Source organism: Ochotona princeps, chromosome 10, assembly GCF_030435755.1.
Source record: "Ochotona princeps isolate mOchPri1 chromosome 10, mOchPri1.hap1, whole genome shotgun sequence".
NCBI classification, from domain to species: domain Eukaryota; kingdom Metazoa; phylum Chordata; class Mammalia; order Lagomorpha; family Ochotonidae; genus Ochotona; species Ochotona princeps.
The window spans coordinates 65,578,187-65,598,210 of record NC_080841.1 but is presented as its reverse complement, the minus strand read 5'-3'; the positions used below and the strand labels follow the sequence as shown (position 1 = coordinate 65,598,210).

The following is a 20,024-nucleotide window of genomic DNA, read 5'->3' as shown; positions in this document are numbered from 1 at the left end:
GAGATTAATACAGATAAATATACCCTCTCACATGCACCAAAACGCCTTTGAAACTCAGGTGCTTTTGAGAGGTGTCCTGACTCTTAAGAACGTTTAACTTTTCAGAGTTGTCTGCTGTCTGCTTGCTCAGCTCTGGGTGAGCCATTGGCCAGGCAGTCAGGAGTCCTCATCATCACCATCTCTCTCAGGGGGTGAAATAGCTCTTGTGAAAATGTTTTGACAAGAGGCGCAAGACCCTTCTTTGAAAGTGCTCCCTGTTAAAAACACATTATATCACTAATTTGATTTTCTAAATTGTGGAGTAATTATTTTTTCTCTACAGTATTTGTTCTTCTAAAGAAGCTTTGGCTTTGGAGAGGTAACTCTGTTTCAAAGTGCGAATTACAGAGCTTTGTAAGTTATAGGTGCATACGATTCACTGACATTCCGTTTTGGTAAAAATGATCCCCCTCAACACCAAGCACTGAATCTCAGCCATTTTTGTTCACCATTCTACATGCTGCATCCAGACCAATGAGTTCTACTCCTTAGGGTATTTTAGGCCTAAGGATAGTAGATCAGATTAACCATATAGTTGCCTAAATTGAATTAAAGAAAGGAAAAACTCCACACAAAACAGAATTCAACTCCTTGCACCACATTGCCTGGAAACATGCTTGCAGCTCTCTAATTTCCTATTGATTTCTCACAGTGTGAGGGTTTCAGTGAGATTGTTAGTGTGATTAGGTGGCCCAAATATCAGATGATTTCTTTGGTATCTCAGAGTGGCAGAAATCACAAACCCATGCTTTTTCGTCTAGCTGCTTGGAATTCATTTCATATTCTTCCATTTCACATTTTCTATGACTTTTGTAATCAAGGCTTTCCATGGCATCAACTGTGATGATCAGAATGTGGTGTCAGGCCCCTTCTGTAGTAGCCAATAAGCAGTAAGTGATGAACAGTACGGACTGTGGGCCCTAATCTGCAAACACTACTAGAATTTTTGGAAGGGTGTTATCCACTGGTTTTGGGGTCAGTCCCCACCTCTTCTTTTTACAGGTATAACTGCTCTATTTAACTGAACTGCTGAGTCAAACAAGGACTACAGATCTCAGCTGTACCCTTGCCTGTGGCCTCTGCCAGAGGCGCCACAGGACATGGGGGTGGGGGTTTAGTTGTCACCTAAGTGATTCATGCACATGTAACCTTGGGCAAGTCAGTTCACTTGTCCAATCTCCATTTATTGTAGACATGAAATGAGGATTTTTTTTTCCTGCACAACATTTATTGAATCACCTTCACCAAGCATTTACACCTATTTCATCTGAATGCAACAGTACTGTCTCAGGTCACAGATTCTTTTTTTTTTTTTTAGGTTGTGCACATTGTCTTATTTATTTATTATTCATTAATTACATTGTATTATATGACACAGTTTCATAGGTACTTGGATTCTCCCCAAACCCTCCCCAAACCCTCCCACCATGGTGGATTCCTCCACCTTGTTGCATAGGTCACAGATTCTTACAAGACAATTTAAGGAGACTAATTATTTGCCCAAGGACACACACCTAATCTCTCAGAGGCAGGATTTCAACCCAAATCCACAAAACTCAAAGTTCCCATGTAACAAATACACAATGAAATGAGGATTTTAATTTTAGTATTCTTCTGATAAGATTGTAAGAATATATGAGGGTGAATTAAGGTAGCACATACAAGTAGAGGGAGTTTAGCAAAAAGCCTATCAGAGGAGAAAGTTCACATGTAATAAAAAAAACAGGGAAATGATGAAGGCAGGCCCTGTTAACTTGTTTCTTTGGTGCAGGCTCAACTTCTGTTGCTGCTTATTTTATTCATTGAATTCTCTACTGATTCTCAGACATTCTAGAAATGTCCAGGAGGAAGGGCTAACTGAGCTCTTTCCTCTTCTGGTGAATCCACTGACTCTGACAGGTGCCAGGTTAGCTCTTTGCCATCTTGAAAATATTTTGGTCCTTTGTATGTGGCCAGTGAGCAGTACTGGCTCTTGCACAAACCAAAATGCATCTCCTCAGCATTTTCTTTATTTGGCAAGAAAAATGCTTATTCCTACAAACATGTATCAGAACCTACTGAATGTTAGTAATCTTACTAACTTCTGAGATAGACGAGGAAAAAGTAGAATCTTGGCTTTTTTTTAGAGGGGGCATGCCTGGGGAGAACTGCAGACTCCTGAAATCCTTTTGCTGGGACCATTGCAGGCACCAGGAGAGGGACAGAGAGAGGTGAGCTTGCCTTCATACCAGGATTTCACTTTCTCACCCTTTCTCTGATGCTGCTTGAAGATGCCCAGAAACCCATAGGCAAAGCTCGTGTCCAGGTGTCATGTGCCCTGCTGGCAATGTGTTACAATTCTTCGTGAGTTTTTCAAAGGACTCCAGCTCAAATTTTGTTCATTTTTCTTCTATATGGAAGGTATTCAATGCATTACACTCCCTGCTTCTGACCCAGAAAACTGCTCTCACTTTTCATCTCCACTTAGCTAATAGATTTCACACATGCAACTGTCACATATAGTAATCCAAAGATAAAAGTTCAGCAGTCTAATACAGCTCTCAATTCTAAAGACAGACATGAACAGCTGATGCATGTGTGGTATTGCAATCACAGCGCCACAGAACCTAAACACAGAGGGCTGTGTCCACCTATAAAACACACTGCTTTTGCTGTTTGCCAGCCTTGTCTTCTAGTTCCTGTCTTGGGGGTTAGTGTACACACCTGCCATGCCTGTGCTGTTAAGAGGGTTTTGAGGACTACCTGCCCCTCTCTTACTGACTTGTGGGAAATACCCTTTCTGAGAGTATATCCCAAACCTTCAATCCTTTCCATGTATATTACTGGGCATACTTAAGACCATTTGATGTATACCTGTTGACTAAAAGAGTAGATACTTTGTTGTTCTTACCACAAACATGGAACCAAGGAAAGTGATGTCTGTGCTAATCTACTTGAGTATAGCCATCACATATATAGGGGTGCTTCAAAAAGTTCATGATATGTAATTAAACAATAGATTTATTGATGTAAAATCTTCAAAAATCCATAAAGACTGCATATTATGAAGACATTATTCACGAATTTCAAAATTTGATTACACTAACAATAGCTTCTGTTGGTGTACTTCCATACTTTTAATACATCATGTTGTGTGCCTTAAATGCACACAGTGCAGTATGTGGACACATGTGAGTTTGCCTTGGTTTCGTACAAGCCTGAGTACCCCAAGAGATGGCCAGCTCTGTTCTTGCTCCTGCGGGGCTGAGACATGAGCTCACATTGAGTCTAGGTGAGTGCCTCTTGCTCTTTGCTGGTGCAGGCAAGCTTGGACTTTCCCATCACTCTCCAAGACTCCATTCTCTTCTGGAAAACACTTTGCAAACCCCAGAGAACAGAAATGTGTCCTAGCATGTTTGTCTCTGGAGTCCAGTGTGAATTCTGCCCTCTGCGGGTGCTTGTGGTGAGACCAAAGCTGATAAGAGATTCTGAACCGCACACGTCTGTTATGTGATTAGCAAACACACACTCCAAAGGGTTGTGGAAGGGCCATGTGTGTACAAGTTTGTCATGGTCTATCACATTCACTCAGAATGTTCATTTTATTGTAATGTGTTGGTTGGTCATGATCACTGAAGACTCAGTCACTGTCTTTTGAGACAGCAAAGAGACAAGTGTGGGGTCCTGCCTCCCAGGATTCTTCCAGGGAATTACAGGACTTCTGCGACCTATGTGACAAAAGAGATTAGTGCTAAGAACACATATGTTATATACTTGGAGCTATTCAGACCAACACTTCCTTACAATAATTAGCAAATCTTTAATTCTGCTCCTGCAATCCATTCTCACAAATAATCATTGATCATACCAATCATAACTTGCAGAATTATGTTTCAGAGCTGGGAGAAGTTCTACAAGAAATATGATTCTCTCTCTACTAGGCCAACTTGGAACCACCTGTCATTTTAGATACGTAAGTATCCAGCGAAACTTTTGCCATGCCCACCGCCTCCCAACTTCACCCTGTCTTCTTCACTGTCTCTCATTCTTTTTTTTCTCTATTTCTCATCTCTTTTTGTATCTTTTGTCTCTTCTTTAAACATGCAAACAAATATTTATTACATCTTTTAAGTCACTCTATATGGAAACCAAGCAACACTACCAATGTCCAGAGGGTTCTAACAGGTAAACAATGAGGGCATACGGGAGACAGAAAAGAGAATGAGAATGAAAGAGAGAGAGAGTGTGTGTGTGAACACATTAGCTCTATAGTAGAATGGCTAGAGGGCACAATAATATGACAATTCATAGTTGAGGATGATGGCAATGCCCACCAGCATCAGCCTCAATGGGAGGCTGGATTGTATTCAGCCAGTCTCTTGAAAAATTCTTTGCCTGGATTCCAACCCCATTTCCATGAGAGATGGTGTCGGTGCCCTAAGCCACCCCAACCATATACTTTGGCTTAGACCCTGGAAAATCACCATGTCCTTCCAAGTGAAAATGAGACATCCATGAACTTTGGCTTTCATAAGGTAAGATCTTTGTACAGAGTGGTAAGGTCTTTGCACAGAGTTGCATGGGTCTTTTCCACTGTGAAATTAGAAAAAAAGCAGGCAAATAACTTTCAGCTATGTTAGATCAATAATACAGTAAGCAGCAGTAATAGGACAGTCATTAACAATTTGAAGACTACCAGCCACTAAGGGAAATGTTTAAGTTGGGGTGGCACTTATGCAAGAAAATGTAAACTGAAATGATTTCCACTGTGCTTTTTCATCCATGTATTCATCTCCTGAGCTTAGTAAGTCTGTTAGCTCCTTGTGACAAAAAGTTCTAGCAAACGCAGTGCTAAGTCTAAAGGTTTCACACCTAAAAGGATTGCATTTTGGGACAAAGAACAAAATCTGACAGTCATGGTGATACTTAAATTTTTGTATTCCAAGTGAAATGTATTCTTCTGTGCTCATTAAGTTTGATGACCTAGGCTATCATCATTCAGAAATGCAGAGACCATACAGTCGGGGCTTGGGGCTCTTTTGGCTAGGTTTCATTGCCCTCATCCGTCTGATGGTGTGCAGACATCTATGATTGTTCATGGCTTTAAGTGTCTCTTCTACATCCACTGGCTCCCTTTAAGGCCAGCCTGGTCATTATGTACACCTGGCTTCCCCTCCTGGGCTGGTAACACTAGGGTTATCTGCATCACTAATAACAACACTGCCCCTGACTGCGGGTCTCCATGTCTCTAGGGCTCCAGAGAAACAGCAATGCTATGTGCCATGCTGCATTGGGAGAGATAATATTGTTCTTGCTGAAGGTTATTCAGCTGCCAAACAGCTCCAGCTGTAAAGAAATAAGAGTGACCTTGCCTCTATGGAAGACTGGGCTCAGTGATGGAAGAAAGGGCGGCAGCCTTACTCTCTTGCCCAAATAGGCAGAAGGACATGTTGCATAGTGGGTCTGATAAAAGCCAGCTGTGTCAGAAGGCTTGTCATGGAGCCTCTGACCTGGGGTGTGTGGATGGCAGCAGGCTGTTGTGCTGCACATTATGGGTGTGATAATGCCTTGGGCTGGACAGCTGGCATAAGATGCCTCCTTCAAAGACGCATCACAGATGATCCCATGAAGCCATGCTTATTGTACAAGATTCATGTAGAAACAGCAATAGAAAGCAGGGAAATTTCCTTCTGCCTGCTCCCTAAGGGCAGGCCATGTGAACTTTGCAAGCTGACAGCCTAAACTTCAGTCATTCCTGGTGGGATCTGGGTGAAATTCCCACCCTGGCCAGTGTTCTGCAGAGAGTGACACACACATAGAATGGCAGCAGATCAGTCTTAGTAGCCTGGCATTGACTGGTAGACCGTTAGCCCATGCTCAGTGGCTTGATGGTTAACTTTCAGGTGGGGATGCTCTAGAAATGGGACACAACCCACATATCACACATACACCACAAGCACACATGTGCCACACCACATACATGTCTAGTATACACACATCGCAAACACAGAATGCTCTCTGTATGCATCCAGTCACTCTACATACCTGGAGTAACACACACAGATTGTATCTACCTTCTAGTGATATTTGGATGGCAAATTGATCAGACTGCAGTTGTGACACTGGAGGGAATTAATTAGGCAGGTTCAGTTCCTTTGGAGGGAACCCCTTTAACAAACTATGAAATGGGGTTTTCTAAATATAAATCAGTAGCATCTGTATGAAGGAGGATAACATATCCATTCATTGAATCCATTCATAAAACACTTGGTGTTTTAACAAACAACAATTAAAAAATTATACTCTGTAATTTAGAGAGGAGCATAATTCATTCAATCATTCAGAGAAACCATGAAAAGTAGCTTTCATTTATGAGTATTATCCAGCCTTGACTGAACATTTCTTATATTTCACATCCTTGCCTCTTTCATGTCTGTAATTTAGGCAGAGCTATCAGGCATAAATGATCTACAAGATGAAGTTTCTGGCCCAAGACTGCATGGCTTCCACAGGCACAGCAAGAGACCCCACCATGCTGCCATGCCCCACCCCTGGGTGTCTTCTCTGCTGATTATGCCTTCTTTCATGAAAATTTCCAGATTAGTTTGTTTGTTGATACCTCCCTCAGAAACTTTGAATATATGGAGGGCACATCAAAAACTCAAGGCAAATGGAATTAATGTTTACCCTGGGTTCTCCTTAAAGACCTCAAGAAGCATTTTTGTGGCTTCCTGATGCACTATGCCATTTGGGTACCTCTCCAGTTTCATGCACAGACATTTCGCCAGGGAGGCGCCCAGCTCTTTCCTTGTGAAAAAATTGTCCTAAGACAAACCATGTTCTGAGACACTGTGATGGTTAGTGAATGCAAAGACAAGGGAAGGGAATAGAGTAGCACACAGGCAAACTGGTTTGTTTTCTGCAGTCCCAGGGATTCTCAGTCACACAGCCATTACTGACATTTTATTCCCTTCCAAGTAATAATTAGGCTCTGGGAAGAATGAGATGCTAAATGAAGATGAGATACCAACTGAGAACGACTGTAGATGAGTGTGGAACTTTGGTGGAGATGGGATTCTGGCAAGACTGGGAGTGCAGGTCAGGGTGGGCCTGGAGGTAAGGAAGGGATTCCAAAGGATCCTGGGTTGCAGGAGAGGATGGGGCTGCAGGTGAGGCCATGGATCCAGACAAAGATGGGCAAAGGCGGGGATAGATTCTGGAGACTAGCAGGATTTTACTTAAACATGGGACTACAGGTGAGGTTAGGACTCCACCTGAGAATGAATGGCAGGAGAAGATAGAATTCCAAAGAAAATGGAACTCTAGGAGAGGATGAGACAGCAGATAAGGGAATTTCAGGTTACGGTGGGACTTCAGGTGCAAATGGGTTTCAGGTGAGATGAGATTATTACAAGTGAAAATGAAATGATGGGTGAGAATGGGAAACTAGCAAGGGTGTAATTTCGGGTGTGTGAGGACAGCAGGTATGGGTGGATTTCAGGGAGGGGTTGAACTATAAATTTAGCTGAGATTCTAGGTGAGGATGACTGGAGAGTAAATTCCAGGTGAATGGGGACGTAAAAGTGAAGATGGCATTGAATACGTGGCTGGGATTGCAGGGCTCCAGGGGAGAGTGGTATTCTAAGTGAGGATAGGCCTTCCAAGTGAGAACTGGGACTTCACACAGCTTGTGATTGTAGGTGAGGATAAGCCACTGATAAGAATAGACCTCAGTGAGAGAGGATAGGATTGAAGGTAAGGATGAACTGCAAGTCATGGACAGGACAGGACTTTCAGGGAGGAAGTGATCTGGGGCAAGGATGGAAAGACCAGTAGCACTCCCACACTTTCAAAGGTCTCAGTTTTAGGGGACGGTGGAGGACAGCATGTCTACACGTGGAGTGGGGGCATTACCATATTTTAGGGAAGGGGTGCTTCTTACTTAGATTGTCTTCATCCTCCGTGTTTGTGGTGCCAGGACTTAGGTACTTGAAGGGAGCGAGGAAGGTTGACAATATGCTTACTTTGTCTGGAAAGAAAAGAAGAGGAAACGCACTTTTGACATCGAGTTTTGGAATAAAACTCAATGCTTTCCTATGTTCTTGTTATTGAGGAGTGGACAAGTAAGGTGGAAGGGTCAACTTGGTTTCGGTCACTTCGTCCTGGTCCAGGCTCTTCTTGAATTTCTGACAGCATCTTATCAAATTCCTCTCTTGGTTTTAAACTTTCCGGTTTCCTTTTTCCCTTTCTTGTTTTTGACACCTCTCTTCCTCCCCTCCCCTGTCTCTCAATACTTGAGGTAATCACCATGCATCTCTTTATAGGGTGCTGGGTGGGGCAGAGCCTTCTGGATTAAGGTCATTTCACAGAGAGGATTAATATCAGTAAAGAAAAATTCATAATTGAAAGAGAATTGTTCAAGTAAAGGGAAAATCGTTTTTTTTTTCTTCTTCACTAAGAATTTGCTTTGTGAGCTGGACATGAAAAAGTTTTGATAACAAAACTGTAGCAAAGAACCTGGCTTGGTAGTCTGGTGGCTAAATCCTCACCTAGCATATGCCGGGATCCATATGGGAGCTGGTTTGTATCCCGGCTGCACTGCTTGCCATCTAGCTACCTGCTTGTGGCCTGGAAAAGCAGTCGAAGATGGTCCAAAGCCTTGGGACCCTGCACTCATGTGGGAGACCCGGAGAAGGCTCCTGGCTCCTGGCTTCGAATTGGCTCAGCTCTGGCCATTGAGGCCGCTTCGGGAGTGAGCCAGCAGACAGAAGATCTTTCTCTGTGTCTCTCCTACTTTCTGTAAATTTGACTTTCCAATACAAATAAATAAACCTTTAAAAACAACAACAACAAAACAACAATACAACTGTAACAAGGTCCTTAGAGAAAGTTTGAGTAGAAAGGGGAGAGAGGGAGTTGGAGGTCCTGGGAGGCAAAGTCCTTTCTGCAAATGACTAAGTATAACAGACTGTGGATGCAGTCACAGAGAGTGCCGTCTGCCTATAATCCCAGTGTGGGGTAAGAGTCTAGGTCTGTCACCTTGGGTCTTGGATACTCAGAGCAGAAGACAATTGGGAAAATGAACCAAACTAGGGTGTACCTCACCTGACCAAAAAGTCATCTGCCCACCCCACTCTAAGACTCCATGCCATGGTCTCCACCACATTTCTCAGAGGCTTCTCTTAGATGAAAAATTTAAGAATTACAGTTTTCAGGCATTACTTGGAGAAATAAAAACGACTAAGTGAGAAGACCCCCAAAACAAAAGTTCCTTATTTTAGAGATTTATTCCAACCAAGTTAAACCAGAAAATTCGGAGTATGTGTCTACCTGTGGAGGACAGGGCAGGGAGTGGGACCCCTAGGTTCCCAGCCCCCTTCCTGCATGCTATTTCCCTTCAGTCCACACTGTTCATTACACTCCATAGTGAATGTTAATCACTTTTGTTAGAACACTATTGCTTATCCAGCGTGGTACAGGCTTGCAATAGAGCCATTTTTTATATTACTATTGCTTAAAGTGCCCCGGGCAATGGTCATTGAGGAATCAGTCATTTTGCCACTTGGACATGCTTTCCATCCCTTCTGAGGCTGTTGATACCCAAGGGCAAGAGTTTTTAGGAAGGTGTTTGTAACACATCGCTCCTCGTCTGCTTTTGCCATAATAGAGAACTGTCCATACCACCGTGCTGTGGACCCAATGCAAAATGCAATTCCTTCTGAAAATGTTAACTCGTAGTTTTACAGACCCTAGCCTTTAGGCATCCAGACAGGGCATGAAACTCACTCGTTTTTTTGAGACTGAGCCCGTTTTCTGCTTAGCCAAAAGCCAGGGGTGTTCATATTGAAATTCACCCGGGAGCCTGTTAACAGCTGTTGTTTCCAGTAGGGACAGTCAACAATATAATGTTCACACACAAAGAACAATAAATAACTCAAATATGAAATGCTTGTGCCTTCTTCTTCGATCTACCAAGGAGGAAGAATAAACCCAGGGAAAGACTGGCTCTCATCAAACCTTTACAGCCCAAACTAATTTACTACAAGAAAATGAAATATCTTGCTTGACTTATAATTTCATTAAAGGGAATTCAATAATGTTACACAAAGAGTGTGAAGCTGAAATGATTTAGTCTGGAGGATATCAAAATGAAATTACAAATTTTTAATAAAGCAGGACTACCAGACAAACACAAAAATACACAAAGCTGTTTCAGGTGCACCTTAGCAGAATGGTGAAATATGTAGAGATTATCTTAGATCCATCAACAGTTCTATTCTTCCTAGATTTATCAAATAAAAATTTACAGCACCAGATTAAAACTGAGTTTCAGAAAAACAATATTTTAGCATTTATGCATTTGTAATATGTGGAATTTATGTATGTGTGTCTAGTTCTGTGTGTGTATGTATCTGTGTACATTACACACCTTCTGTAGAATTCATCTCCATATAGTATTTGCATACACACTCTTAGGCTACAAAATTACACATTATCTGAAATTCAAATTTAAGGCAAAATACTGAATAGACACTTCTTTAAGGGATAAACCAAGAGCCAATAAACACACAGAAAGAAGTAGTCATTAGGAAAATAGAAATCAAAGCCAAAATGAGATACTACTTTATACCCACTGGGATAGTTATTACAACAACAACAGACAAACCCCAGAAAATAACACATTTAGATGAAGATTGGAGAAGTAAGAACCTTTGTGCACTGCTGGTATAAGATGAGTTAGCTGTTGTGGAACCAACAATTCCACTTGTGAATATACACCACAAAATCTTGAAGTCTAAAGAGATTTGTACAGGATTGTTCCCAGGAGCCTAGAGGTGGAAACAACTCAAGTGTCTGTTGCTGAATGGAAGTATAAACAATCTGTAGAATATGCATATGTTGGAACATGCTTCAGCGTTGAAGAAAATTCTGTCATATGTGACAACATGAATGAGACTACTGGGGGCATAATGCTGAGTGTTGTAAATTAGCCACAGAAAGATAGATGTTGTATAAGCCCACCTATGTGTTGAATATTAAAAAAAATGCTACAGAAAGGGTAAGTAGAGCAGTGGTTTCCAGAGACCAGATAAGTGGATAAAATGAAAAGAGTTAGGCCAAAGGGTACAGATGTTGAGTCATACGATGAATAAGTTCTAGAGATGCAGTATAATGGCAGCTATAGTAAATAATGCACTAACTACTTGAAATTTGGTAAGAGGATAGGCTTTAAGAGTCCCCACCACACATATGCATGCATAAGATGGAAATTAGGAGGGGTTATGGGTGTGGTGGTTGATTTGTGGTAATTACTATGCTATTTACATGTATATCAAATCATTACATGGTACATGTTGAATAGGTGTGATTTTTATTTTCCAATTAAATGTCTTAGAATTAAAATAAATATGTAAGCATATGGCCCTAAAATCAAACTTAACTATACGTTCTGTGTCTTATCTGGAAGCTCTAGTTATGCCCTATCAACTTCTCATAGATTTTAAATTTCATGGAACAGTTTAAACAAACCAAATTTAACCAAACAAAATAAAAGAAATAAAAACCCTAGCCTCTGAGCAAGAACACCTGACGGTCTCATGGTTATTGACTGCTACCATTGCTTCATACAATTAAAATACCTTCACACTGGATGCATATAAGCTCCGTATGAGAGACAATTATTTTTCAGAAGGGGTAAGCCATATCTCTAGAAAGGTGGAGTGAGGAATTACATTTCTTTCTTTTATGTATTCATTTATTTTTAAAATAATCTTACTTAGTTACTTAGGGTACAAAGGGTCAAGGGCTACAAGAAAGTGGGTGATACCATTGTTTTCGCACTAATATCATCATTTTTTCTCCCTATATCTGGGGTCAGGGGAGAAACAAAGGGAAAAGCCCCACCTAGCCTCCCACCCATCCCAGGTCCCCGATGCGAGGCACGCTCCGAGGGTCCTGCTCAAGCACCATTCCAATCGCGATGAAATCTTTTCAGAATCTACTGGTTGACATAGTCCCTTCATGGTTGGGGTTCTGAGATCAGCAGTTCAGTTGGAGGGATCTCCAAAGAAACTTTGTCTGAGGTGATCTCAGACCTGATTCTTGTGTGTGATTGCCAGTACAGGGTCTGGCACAGTCTGTCGCCCCAATCAGCTTATGCACATGCTTGTCATTTCAATTGCTGGGTCAGTTCTGTTTCCAGCCCTGTCTTCTACTTGAACCTATGGGTGTTGTAGTCCAGCCCGATCCTGTCCACTTCATACTCGGCCCTCACGCAAACCAGTGGGAGCTGCAGCCTAGTTGGAGCGGCTCCCCATAACCCCACCAGGCCTGCCCCTTTCCCTGGTTCCCATGCATGCCAGTATGTACCGCAGGGTTGTTCAGTCTGTCCCACATCCCATTTAGCTCTTGGACTTGTCAGTTGGCATTGAAGCCTAGTTCAACCCAACCAACCCTATTATCCAGTCCACACACACATACTGGCGGGTGCTTTTCTGTCTAGCCAACCCTGTCCCTGTCCTAAAACTGTAACCAATATTATTCGATGTTAGGGTTTTTCTTCATAGTTTCCTTGATGCTCATTTGTCAGTTTGGCATCTATATTCAAGTGGTAATATGTTCCAATTTTCAATAATTCTACTTTTTTTTTGTATTTTTCATAGTCATCATTTGAAAATCTGATTTCATATGGGTTTCTGATGGAAAAGAAATGGAGACTATACCTTTACTAAACTCTGGATGCTTATTGATTGCTGGAGAAACCAAATCATAGTTTCGTCACACTCCTGACTGCTCCTCAGTGCCCAGACCTCCAGGAAGGAGGCTGGCTATGTGGCAGATATTTCTCTAGGGAAAGTCTGGAAGGATGTGGCTGGGAACTCCTTGTACTTCAGCTATTCGTATCATTACCTGCTTAGCGTAGGTCCAGATTTTCTTAAGGGAACCCATTACAAAAGGAACTGATATCCATGCAACAGACTTTGACTGTCCCTGGTGTTGGAATCAGGAGTTATTTTCAGGAACGTTTTGATCACTGTTAGTCATATTGCAGCAGGCCCTTTCAGATGCATTCCATAAAATTTTCCAACACATTTACATTCTAAACTGCATTATTTCTTGTAGAAGAAATGGCATTGATCCTTGTTGAAATTTATGTATTTTTGGAGTATGTGGGGAAACATTTTCAGGGTATAGAAGCCCCTTCCTGGAACCACATGAGAGCACGTGGTACAGATGGTATTTACAAAACTGTTTCTAAAATGATTATTACTTTATCTGGTATTTTAACCATTTGGGAAATCCACTACCCTCTCATAAGATAGGAAAATACATTACTGGAATAAGCTGTGTGGATTTTAAGATTTCCTCCTTGTCTTGTTTGGAAATTAAAATGCTCTGTGTTAATAGTTTATTTATTGCTTCAGATGAAGACTTTGAAGTGAGAATTAGCTTTGAGTGTGATGAGAACTATGAATTATATTCCCTGAAAAATATGTATCAACAACTTTGTAATCCAGAATATAGGTTCTATATTCTGTACCATGAGTAAGTTATCTCCCTTGAATGCTTGATATAAATTATTAAGTGTTAAGAACCTAGGATTGAAGTATCAACCATAATCTATTTCTTTACTGAATCACACTAATTATGCATATTAAGAATTCTTGCTTAGTGGGTTATTAGTTACACTGAACAAAGAGTAAAGGCACAAGTCTATTTTTTTGATGTATTTATTCTAAATGAAGAAGCTAAGACATTGAAGAGCTGAATGGCACACCCAGAAAATTCTATAAGCCTGTGAGCATATTCTGTTTGCCTAGGCTGTGGCTTTTTTCCCCTTAGAGCAAAGATTGTTTGAGGACCTCCTTATTTCTCTTTCTTTTCCCTTAGAGTAGAGAATTCTGGAAGTGCCCCAAAGCTTCCTGGATTGTTCTTGCTTACCTTACCTTTGTTAACTTAAACTTCATTATGTTTTATTCAAGATGTATTTGAAAACAGAAGAGCACTGTCTTTCTTGTTTCTAGGAGGACAGGACAAAGGGAAAAGAATGGTGCAGTAAATAATTTATTTTAAAAGTTTCAAAGTTTAATTTTAGAAACAGAAAGACAGATAAAGAGAGATCTTCCTTCCACTGGCTCTATTCTCCAAATGATTGCAATATCCAGAGCTGGACTAGGCTGAAGCTGAGAACCTCAAGCTCAGTCTGTGTCTTTTACGTAGGTGACAGGGATCCAAATATTTCAGCCATCACCTCCTGTCTCTCAGTGTGTGTAACAGGAGGAAGTTGGAATTGGGAGCCAAGCCCAGGCCCTCTCAGATGGACTGTGCATGTTCCAAGTGAGATCGTAACTCTACACCAAGCTTCCACCCCAGGAATAATTTATGGTTCAAGGGGAAAAGAGAATTCACATTTACAGTCTAGTTAATATTTAATAATTACATGAGTTTTATCTATAAGTAACCTCCTCCAATGTACTCATAAACACAAGTTATCAGAGCTACCAGAAATTTTCTGCCTAACTCTACCCAAATACATAGACCACGATGTTTTAATAGTGAGAAGAAATTTTATCTTATTTTCTTAATGGATTATTTAGATGAGGAGAAATTGTAAAATAAATTGTAACTGTATTATAATCTCCTGCAAAGTGAACAAAGAGCATATGAATGTGTTCGTGGGCTCAAACCTGTACCTCCCTTTTAGAGTTAGCAAGAAGGCTAACTAACAGTGAGTGAGTATGGTTCAGGTCATGATGAACTTGACCAGTTGTTTCATTGTAAACAGTACTGATGCACAAAAGGCATGAAGCAGCTCTTATCAGAGGTTGGATAAATTGCAGATGACTGTTACCTCTGAGAAAAAGGAAGCATACAAGGTGACCCCTCTGTCCTTCAGATTCTCAAACCCTCCTACCTCCTGGAAGCTCTTGAATAGCCGGAAGGTAGACCCCAAGTTCAGCATTCTGGATATGTTGAGAAAGTAAAAATTCAGGTTTATGTTGCTGAGTCCTCCAGCATTTGAAGGAGAAGGAAGCTGCACTCAGGACTGGGCTCCAGAGATCTCTGAGGCTTCCTCTGATGTCTTGGTTAAGATTGGGGTGCACACAAGTTAGGGAGACTCTGTAAGGTCTGGCAGAGAGCAAGTGCTGGGAATATGTGAAGTGAGTGAAAATCCCAACAGTTGCATGACACTGAGAGGTAGACATTCTGACCAGGTAGAATGAAGTCATCTTCCAGAAAAGCTGAAATTCAGCTGGGATCCTACAAAGGTCATGTCTCGCAATGTGAGAAAGTTTAATCCCAGACTGAGGACTACTTTAAACATTGTCATGGCAAAGATTAAAAGCAAGCTTAGAAGGACCAACAATGAATTTATCTGCCTACCACAAGAAAACTCAACAGTATAAGAAAAAGATTCTCATCACCACAGGATCCTCATTGCCCATTAAATAATATTACTGAAATAATGCTAATAATAATAATGATAATAATAATAATAATATAGTCATAAGAGCAAACCAAAAAAATATCTTGTATAGTCATGGAAAAATGTGTAGTCAAAATAACAATATGCAGTGATGTTGGAGCTGGCCCACCAGGCCTTTCAGCAGATGTGAAAAATATTTTTGAGAATTTCAAAGAGAATGTGGGCATAAAGAGTGAATGGTTGGGGAATCTGTATGGAAATTGAAACTAAAATGTGAAAAAGTACAAGAATTCTCAAACTGAAAATACAATATTTGAAAGGAAATAATTCATTAAAATTTAGCGCTGGTGTAAAATTTAACACAGGTCACTTTAGATGAGAAATTAATTTTAAGGCAGATCAGTGGAAACTGCATAAACTGGGACACATGGAGAAGCAAAACAAGTGAAAAAGGGCAGAGACTCAGTGATCTGTAGCACAATGTCAGATAGTTTAGTAGACGCGTAATTGAATTTCAAGTAATAAAGGAAACATTAAGGATGATTGAAATAGGTTTAACCACTATGAAGGACAGTATGAAGATTCTTCAGACATCTGAAGCTAGATTTACCATATGACCCAGCCTAGGAGTTTACCAAAAGGAAATGGGAGCATATGAAAGAGTTATGGGTACTCTCACATTTATGGTAGTTCAACACACAATAGCTAATGTATCCATCAACTGATTACTGGATAAAGAAATTGTGTTATATATACACTACTAGATACTACTGAGCCATAAAAAGAATAAAATTCTGTCTCTCACAACAAAATGAATCCAACTGTGAACCATAATTTTCAGTGAAATTAGCCAGTCCCCCAAAGACAAATATCATGTTTTACTTGAATTGTTATAACTAATACACAAAGTACAAAAATTATAATGTATGTGAGTAAATTTGATTATTGCTTACAGCTCTTGAATGTAAAGTTGAGAAAGAATGGTTTTTCTACTTACTACATGTTATTGGAAAGTAAATTGAAAGTTATTGCAAAAATTTAGAAGAAAAATAAGAAAGGAAGGAGGAGCGTAGGAATGAGGAAGGGAGAAATACATGAAATACATGAATTTGCATAAATTTTTACAAAGTTGCAAGTTAGCAATCATAGATTCAATTAGGTCAATCAGTCTTAAGCAGAGAAAATTTAAAGAAAAGCATGCAATACATTACAAATTCTGAAAAAAGAAAGAGAAAAACAATTTCTAAATAATCAGAGAAAGAAGATGCCTTACATAAAGTGCAGTCATGATGAGAATGACAAAATAAATATTTAAATATCACTAAAACACTATTAAAATGCAGGGGGGAAATGACAACGTAGTGTAGTGTTTGTGGGTTGGATGAGGTTTGAAAATCAATCTCTTTGGATCTTATTATCCCCTTTGGATATTAAGAAATGACTGCCCACCTAGCTAATGATTTAGCAATTCTGCTGGAACATACTTACTCAAGATAAGTGAAATACATAGTCACCAAAAGATTTATACAAGAAAAACAAAACTGAATTCACTAGTTGAAAACTGCAAATATCTGCCTCTCCACCCTTATGCCCCATCACCAAATATCTATCAGTAGGACAAATAAATTATTGCAGAATGGACCTGACATGATGGCTCAGTGGGTAAATCCTCGCTTTGCATCTACCAGGATCCCAAATGTATACCAGTTCGTGTTCTGGCTGTTCCACTTCCCATCCAGCTCCCTGTTTGTGGCCTGGGAAAGCAGTAGAGGATTGCCCAAAACCTTGGGACCCTGCACCAGCATGGGAGACCCAGAAGAAGCTCCTGGTTCCTGGCTTTGGATCAGCTCAGCTCTGGCCATTGCGGCCAGTTGGGGAGTGAACCAGCGGATGGAATATCTTTCTCTCTTTCTCTCCTTCTCTCTGTAAATCTGACTTCCCAATAAAAATTTGAATTCTTTAAAAAAGAATTGAAGTACATTTATATGGCAGAATACTGTCCAGTAAAATAAAACAAAATAAATGACGGAAGTATTAACATACATTACAATATGTGTGGATCTCAATACATTATGTTAAGGAAAAATAACCAGGCACAAAAGAGAATACCCTACATGGTTTCTGTTATATGGGGTTTCTGGGGAAAGTGGGTGCCTCAGAGGACCAGCTGGAGATTGGCTGGGAAGAAGCAAGCTGGGTTTTAAAATGAGGAAAATATTCTGTATTTAGACAAAGTTATGTGTGTATATGAATTTGCAATTGGATGTAATATAAATTATACTTCAACTATTGAAAAGAATTAAAAAACAAGCATCAATGGCCAAAAAAGGAAACAGGTGGCGCCAGTATAGTCTCAAAGCATTGCTTAACTGAAAAAGGGTGGGGGCAGCCATTGCTTCTGCCTGAAATAACCTCATCTCACTTGAGCACTGGTTCAAGCCCCAGCTTGCGTGACTTCCAATGTAGCTCCCTGCTAATGTGCTTAAGAAAGCAACAAAGATGGCCCGAGTGCTAGGGCTCCCGCTACACATGTGTGAGACCTAGCTGGTATTCCTGGATTCAGTCTGTGCTAGCCCTGTCCATTTGGGAGTTAGCTAGCAGGAGGAAGCTCTCTCTCTCTCTGTTTCTCTTCATCCCTCACCCTGTAACTCTGACTTCCACATAAATAAATAAATCCTTAAAAGATTAATAAATTAAAAGAATGAAGAAAAATGAGAATGGTGGATGAAACACCATATTTAAATCATGAAGAAGAAGGTTGAATATGATAGATTACAAGGGAAGGTGCCTGCTAGAAAAGAATAAATGGTGTGTTCACTCATGGTCCAGCATTTAGTTTATGTCTAAAGGACGTGGAAGTTCAAAAGTCTTAAGCAGGCTTAGACGTTGCAACAAGAAAGTCCATGTTAGAGATGAAGCCCATTGGAGCCATCCTCAGTCTTACGTCAAGATAACTGCATTAATGAAAGAATGCGTGGATGAGGAACACTGTAAGGTTCTAGAAAGCCTCAAGTTCAGGCCCCAATTATGAACTGCACATGCCTGCACAACTCCTGCTGACTCACTTTTCCCACAAGGGTGATTTGCAAACACTATTTTATTTATAAACAATCTTTACCTAGCAAGATGAAACATATGCAGCCTTTTGGTGCATGAGAGCATTGATAATCTGAACAACTCCTTCATGTGAAGTATGTTTGCTGGAAATGTTAAAAAAAAGATCATTGCTAAAATGTCTAAGATTTTGGTCTAATACACTGCCTCCTAAAAAGACTATTTCTTAGTGTGTTTTTTTAAATTAAAAAATATGTAAGTTGAGTACTTTTGCTCTGTCCTTGTTTCAGCAATGGAAAATGAGGTTTCCTCCTTTAGTCTTCCCCTTGGGGAGGCCACATGTATTTCCACATCTAATGCAGCTATCTTGAACAATTATATAACCCCAAAGGCAGCGGTCGGTTGGCTTCCACAGAACTCGGTCGGTGCCTTCAGGCTACAATATTTCAGTCTTTTTTCAGCCTTTTGTAAGTTCCCTTCTTATGTGTTCTTTTTGCCCAAACACATTCTGGCAGATGGCCTCCCTGAAGCTTGACCCACTTTTTTCCATAAATGTATATTCTAATCAAATACAGGTACATCTTTAAGCGGATGCTGCTCCTGTTAGAACCCAAAACAAGTGAACTACCCTGGGAAGTGAAAACAATAATTAACCTCCTTGCAGGCAGGAGAAAGAACACACATTTGGGAGTAAAGGTGAAGAATATATCTTGCAGATTCTCAAGAACACGCATTTTAAAATACCAATTTTGGGCTTCCATCGTATGTTATTCATGGCAACTTTTAGCTTCTGTGTACCCAGGAGGACTGCCTGAATAATCAGTTACTCTTCTGTTGTTAGGGGGAAAATTGTGTTGTCTCCCCACATTCCTGCAGAAGACCTAACCTCTAATCCCTAGGAAGGTGATTGTATTTGGAGAGGCAGCCTTTACAAGGGTGATGAAGATAAGTGAGGTCAGTAGAGTTGGCCCTAATAAATAGGCCTGCTTGTATTTGTGTGTGTGTGTATATATATATAGTGTGTGTGTATATATATATATATATATATATATATACACTCTACACTCTCTCCACATATATACTCTATACTCCTTCTATATATATACTACATGTATATTCTCTATATATACTATATATAGAGAGAAGAGAGAGAGAGAGAGAGAGAGAGAGAGAGAGAGAGAGAGAGAGAGAGAGAAAGTGAAGACACAGGGAGGACCATAGCCACATAGAAGGAGAAGATGGCTATCTGTCTACAGCCAAGGACATAGACTCAGAAGATTTTGCCCTCCAGAACTGTGGGAAAAGAAACTGCTGTTGTTTAAGCTCCTCAGCTTGTGGTGCTTTGTTATGGTGTCCCAGCAAGTTAACATGTTTGCTTACTCCACAAATATTTATGGATTTCAAATAGTGTCTCCTTTAAATCCGTCATTTCAAACTCCTAAGGACCATGGCAGAGTGACCACTTCTTCAGGGCAATCGGGAATGCTGGGTGAGGCATCAGGAAGTGACTGGGTGATAATGTTTA

At 40.4% G+C, this 20,024-nt stretch overlaps 1 protein-coding gene across 1 annotated transcript in view; it reads right to left on the bottom strand.

The window, feature by feature from the left end:
- Positions 1-20,024, bottom strand: part of ADARB2 (adenosine deaminase RNA specific B2 (inactive)) — a 523,417-nt gene that overhangs the window by 174,989 nt on the left and 328,404 nt on the right. Inside the window, exon 2 of the mRNA XM_004588466.2 lies at positions 7,961-8,047. Within this exon, the coding sequence (XP_004588523.2) occupies positions 7,961-8,047 (87 nt within the window). The remainder of the gene's footprint in view (positions 1-7,960; positions 8,048-20,024) is intronic.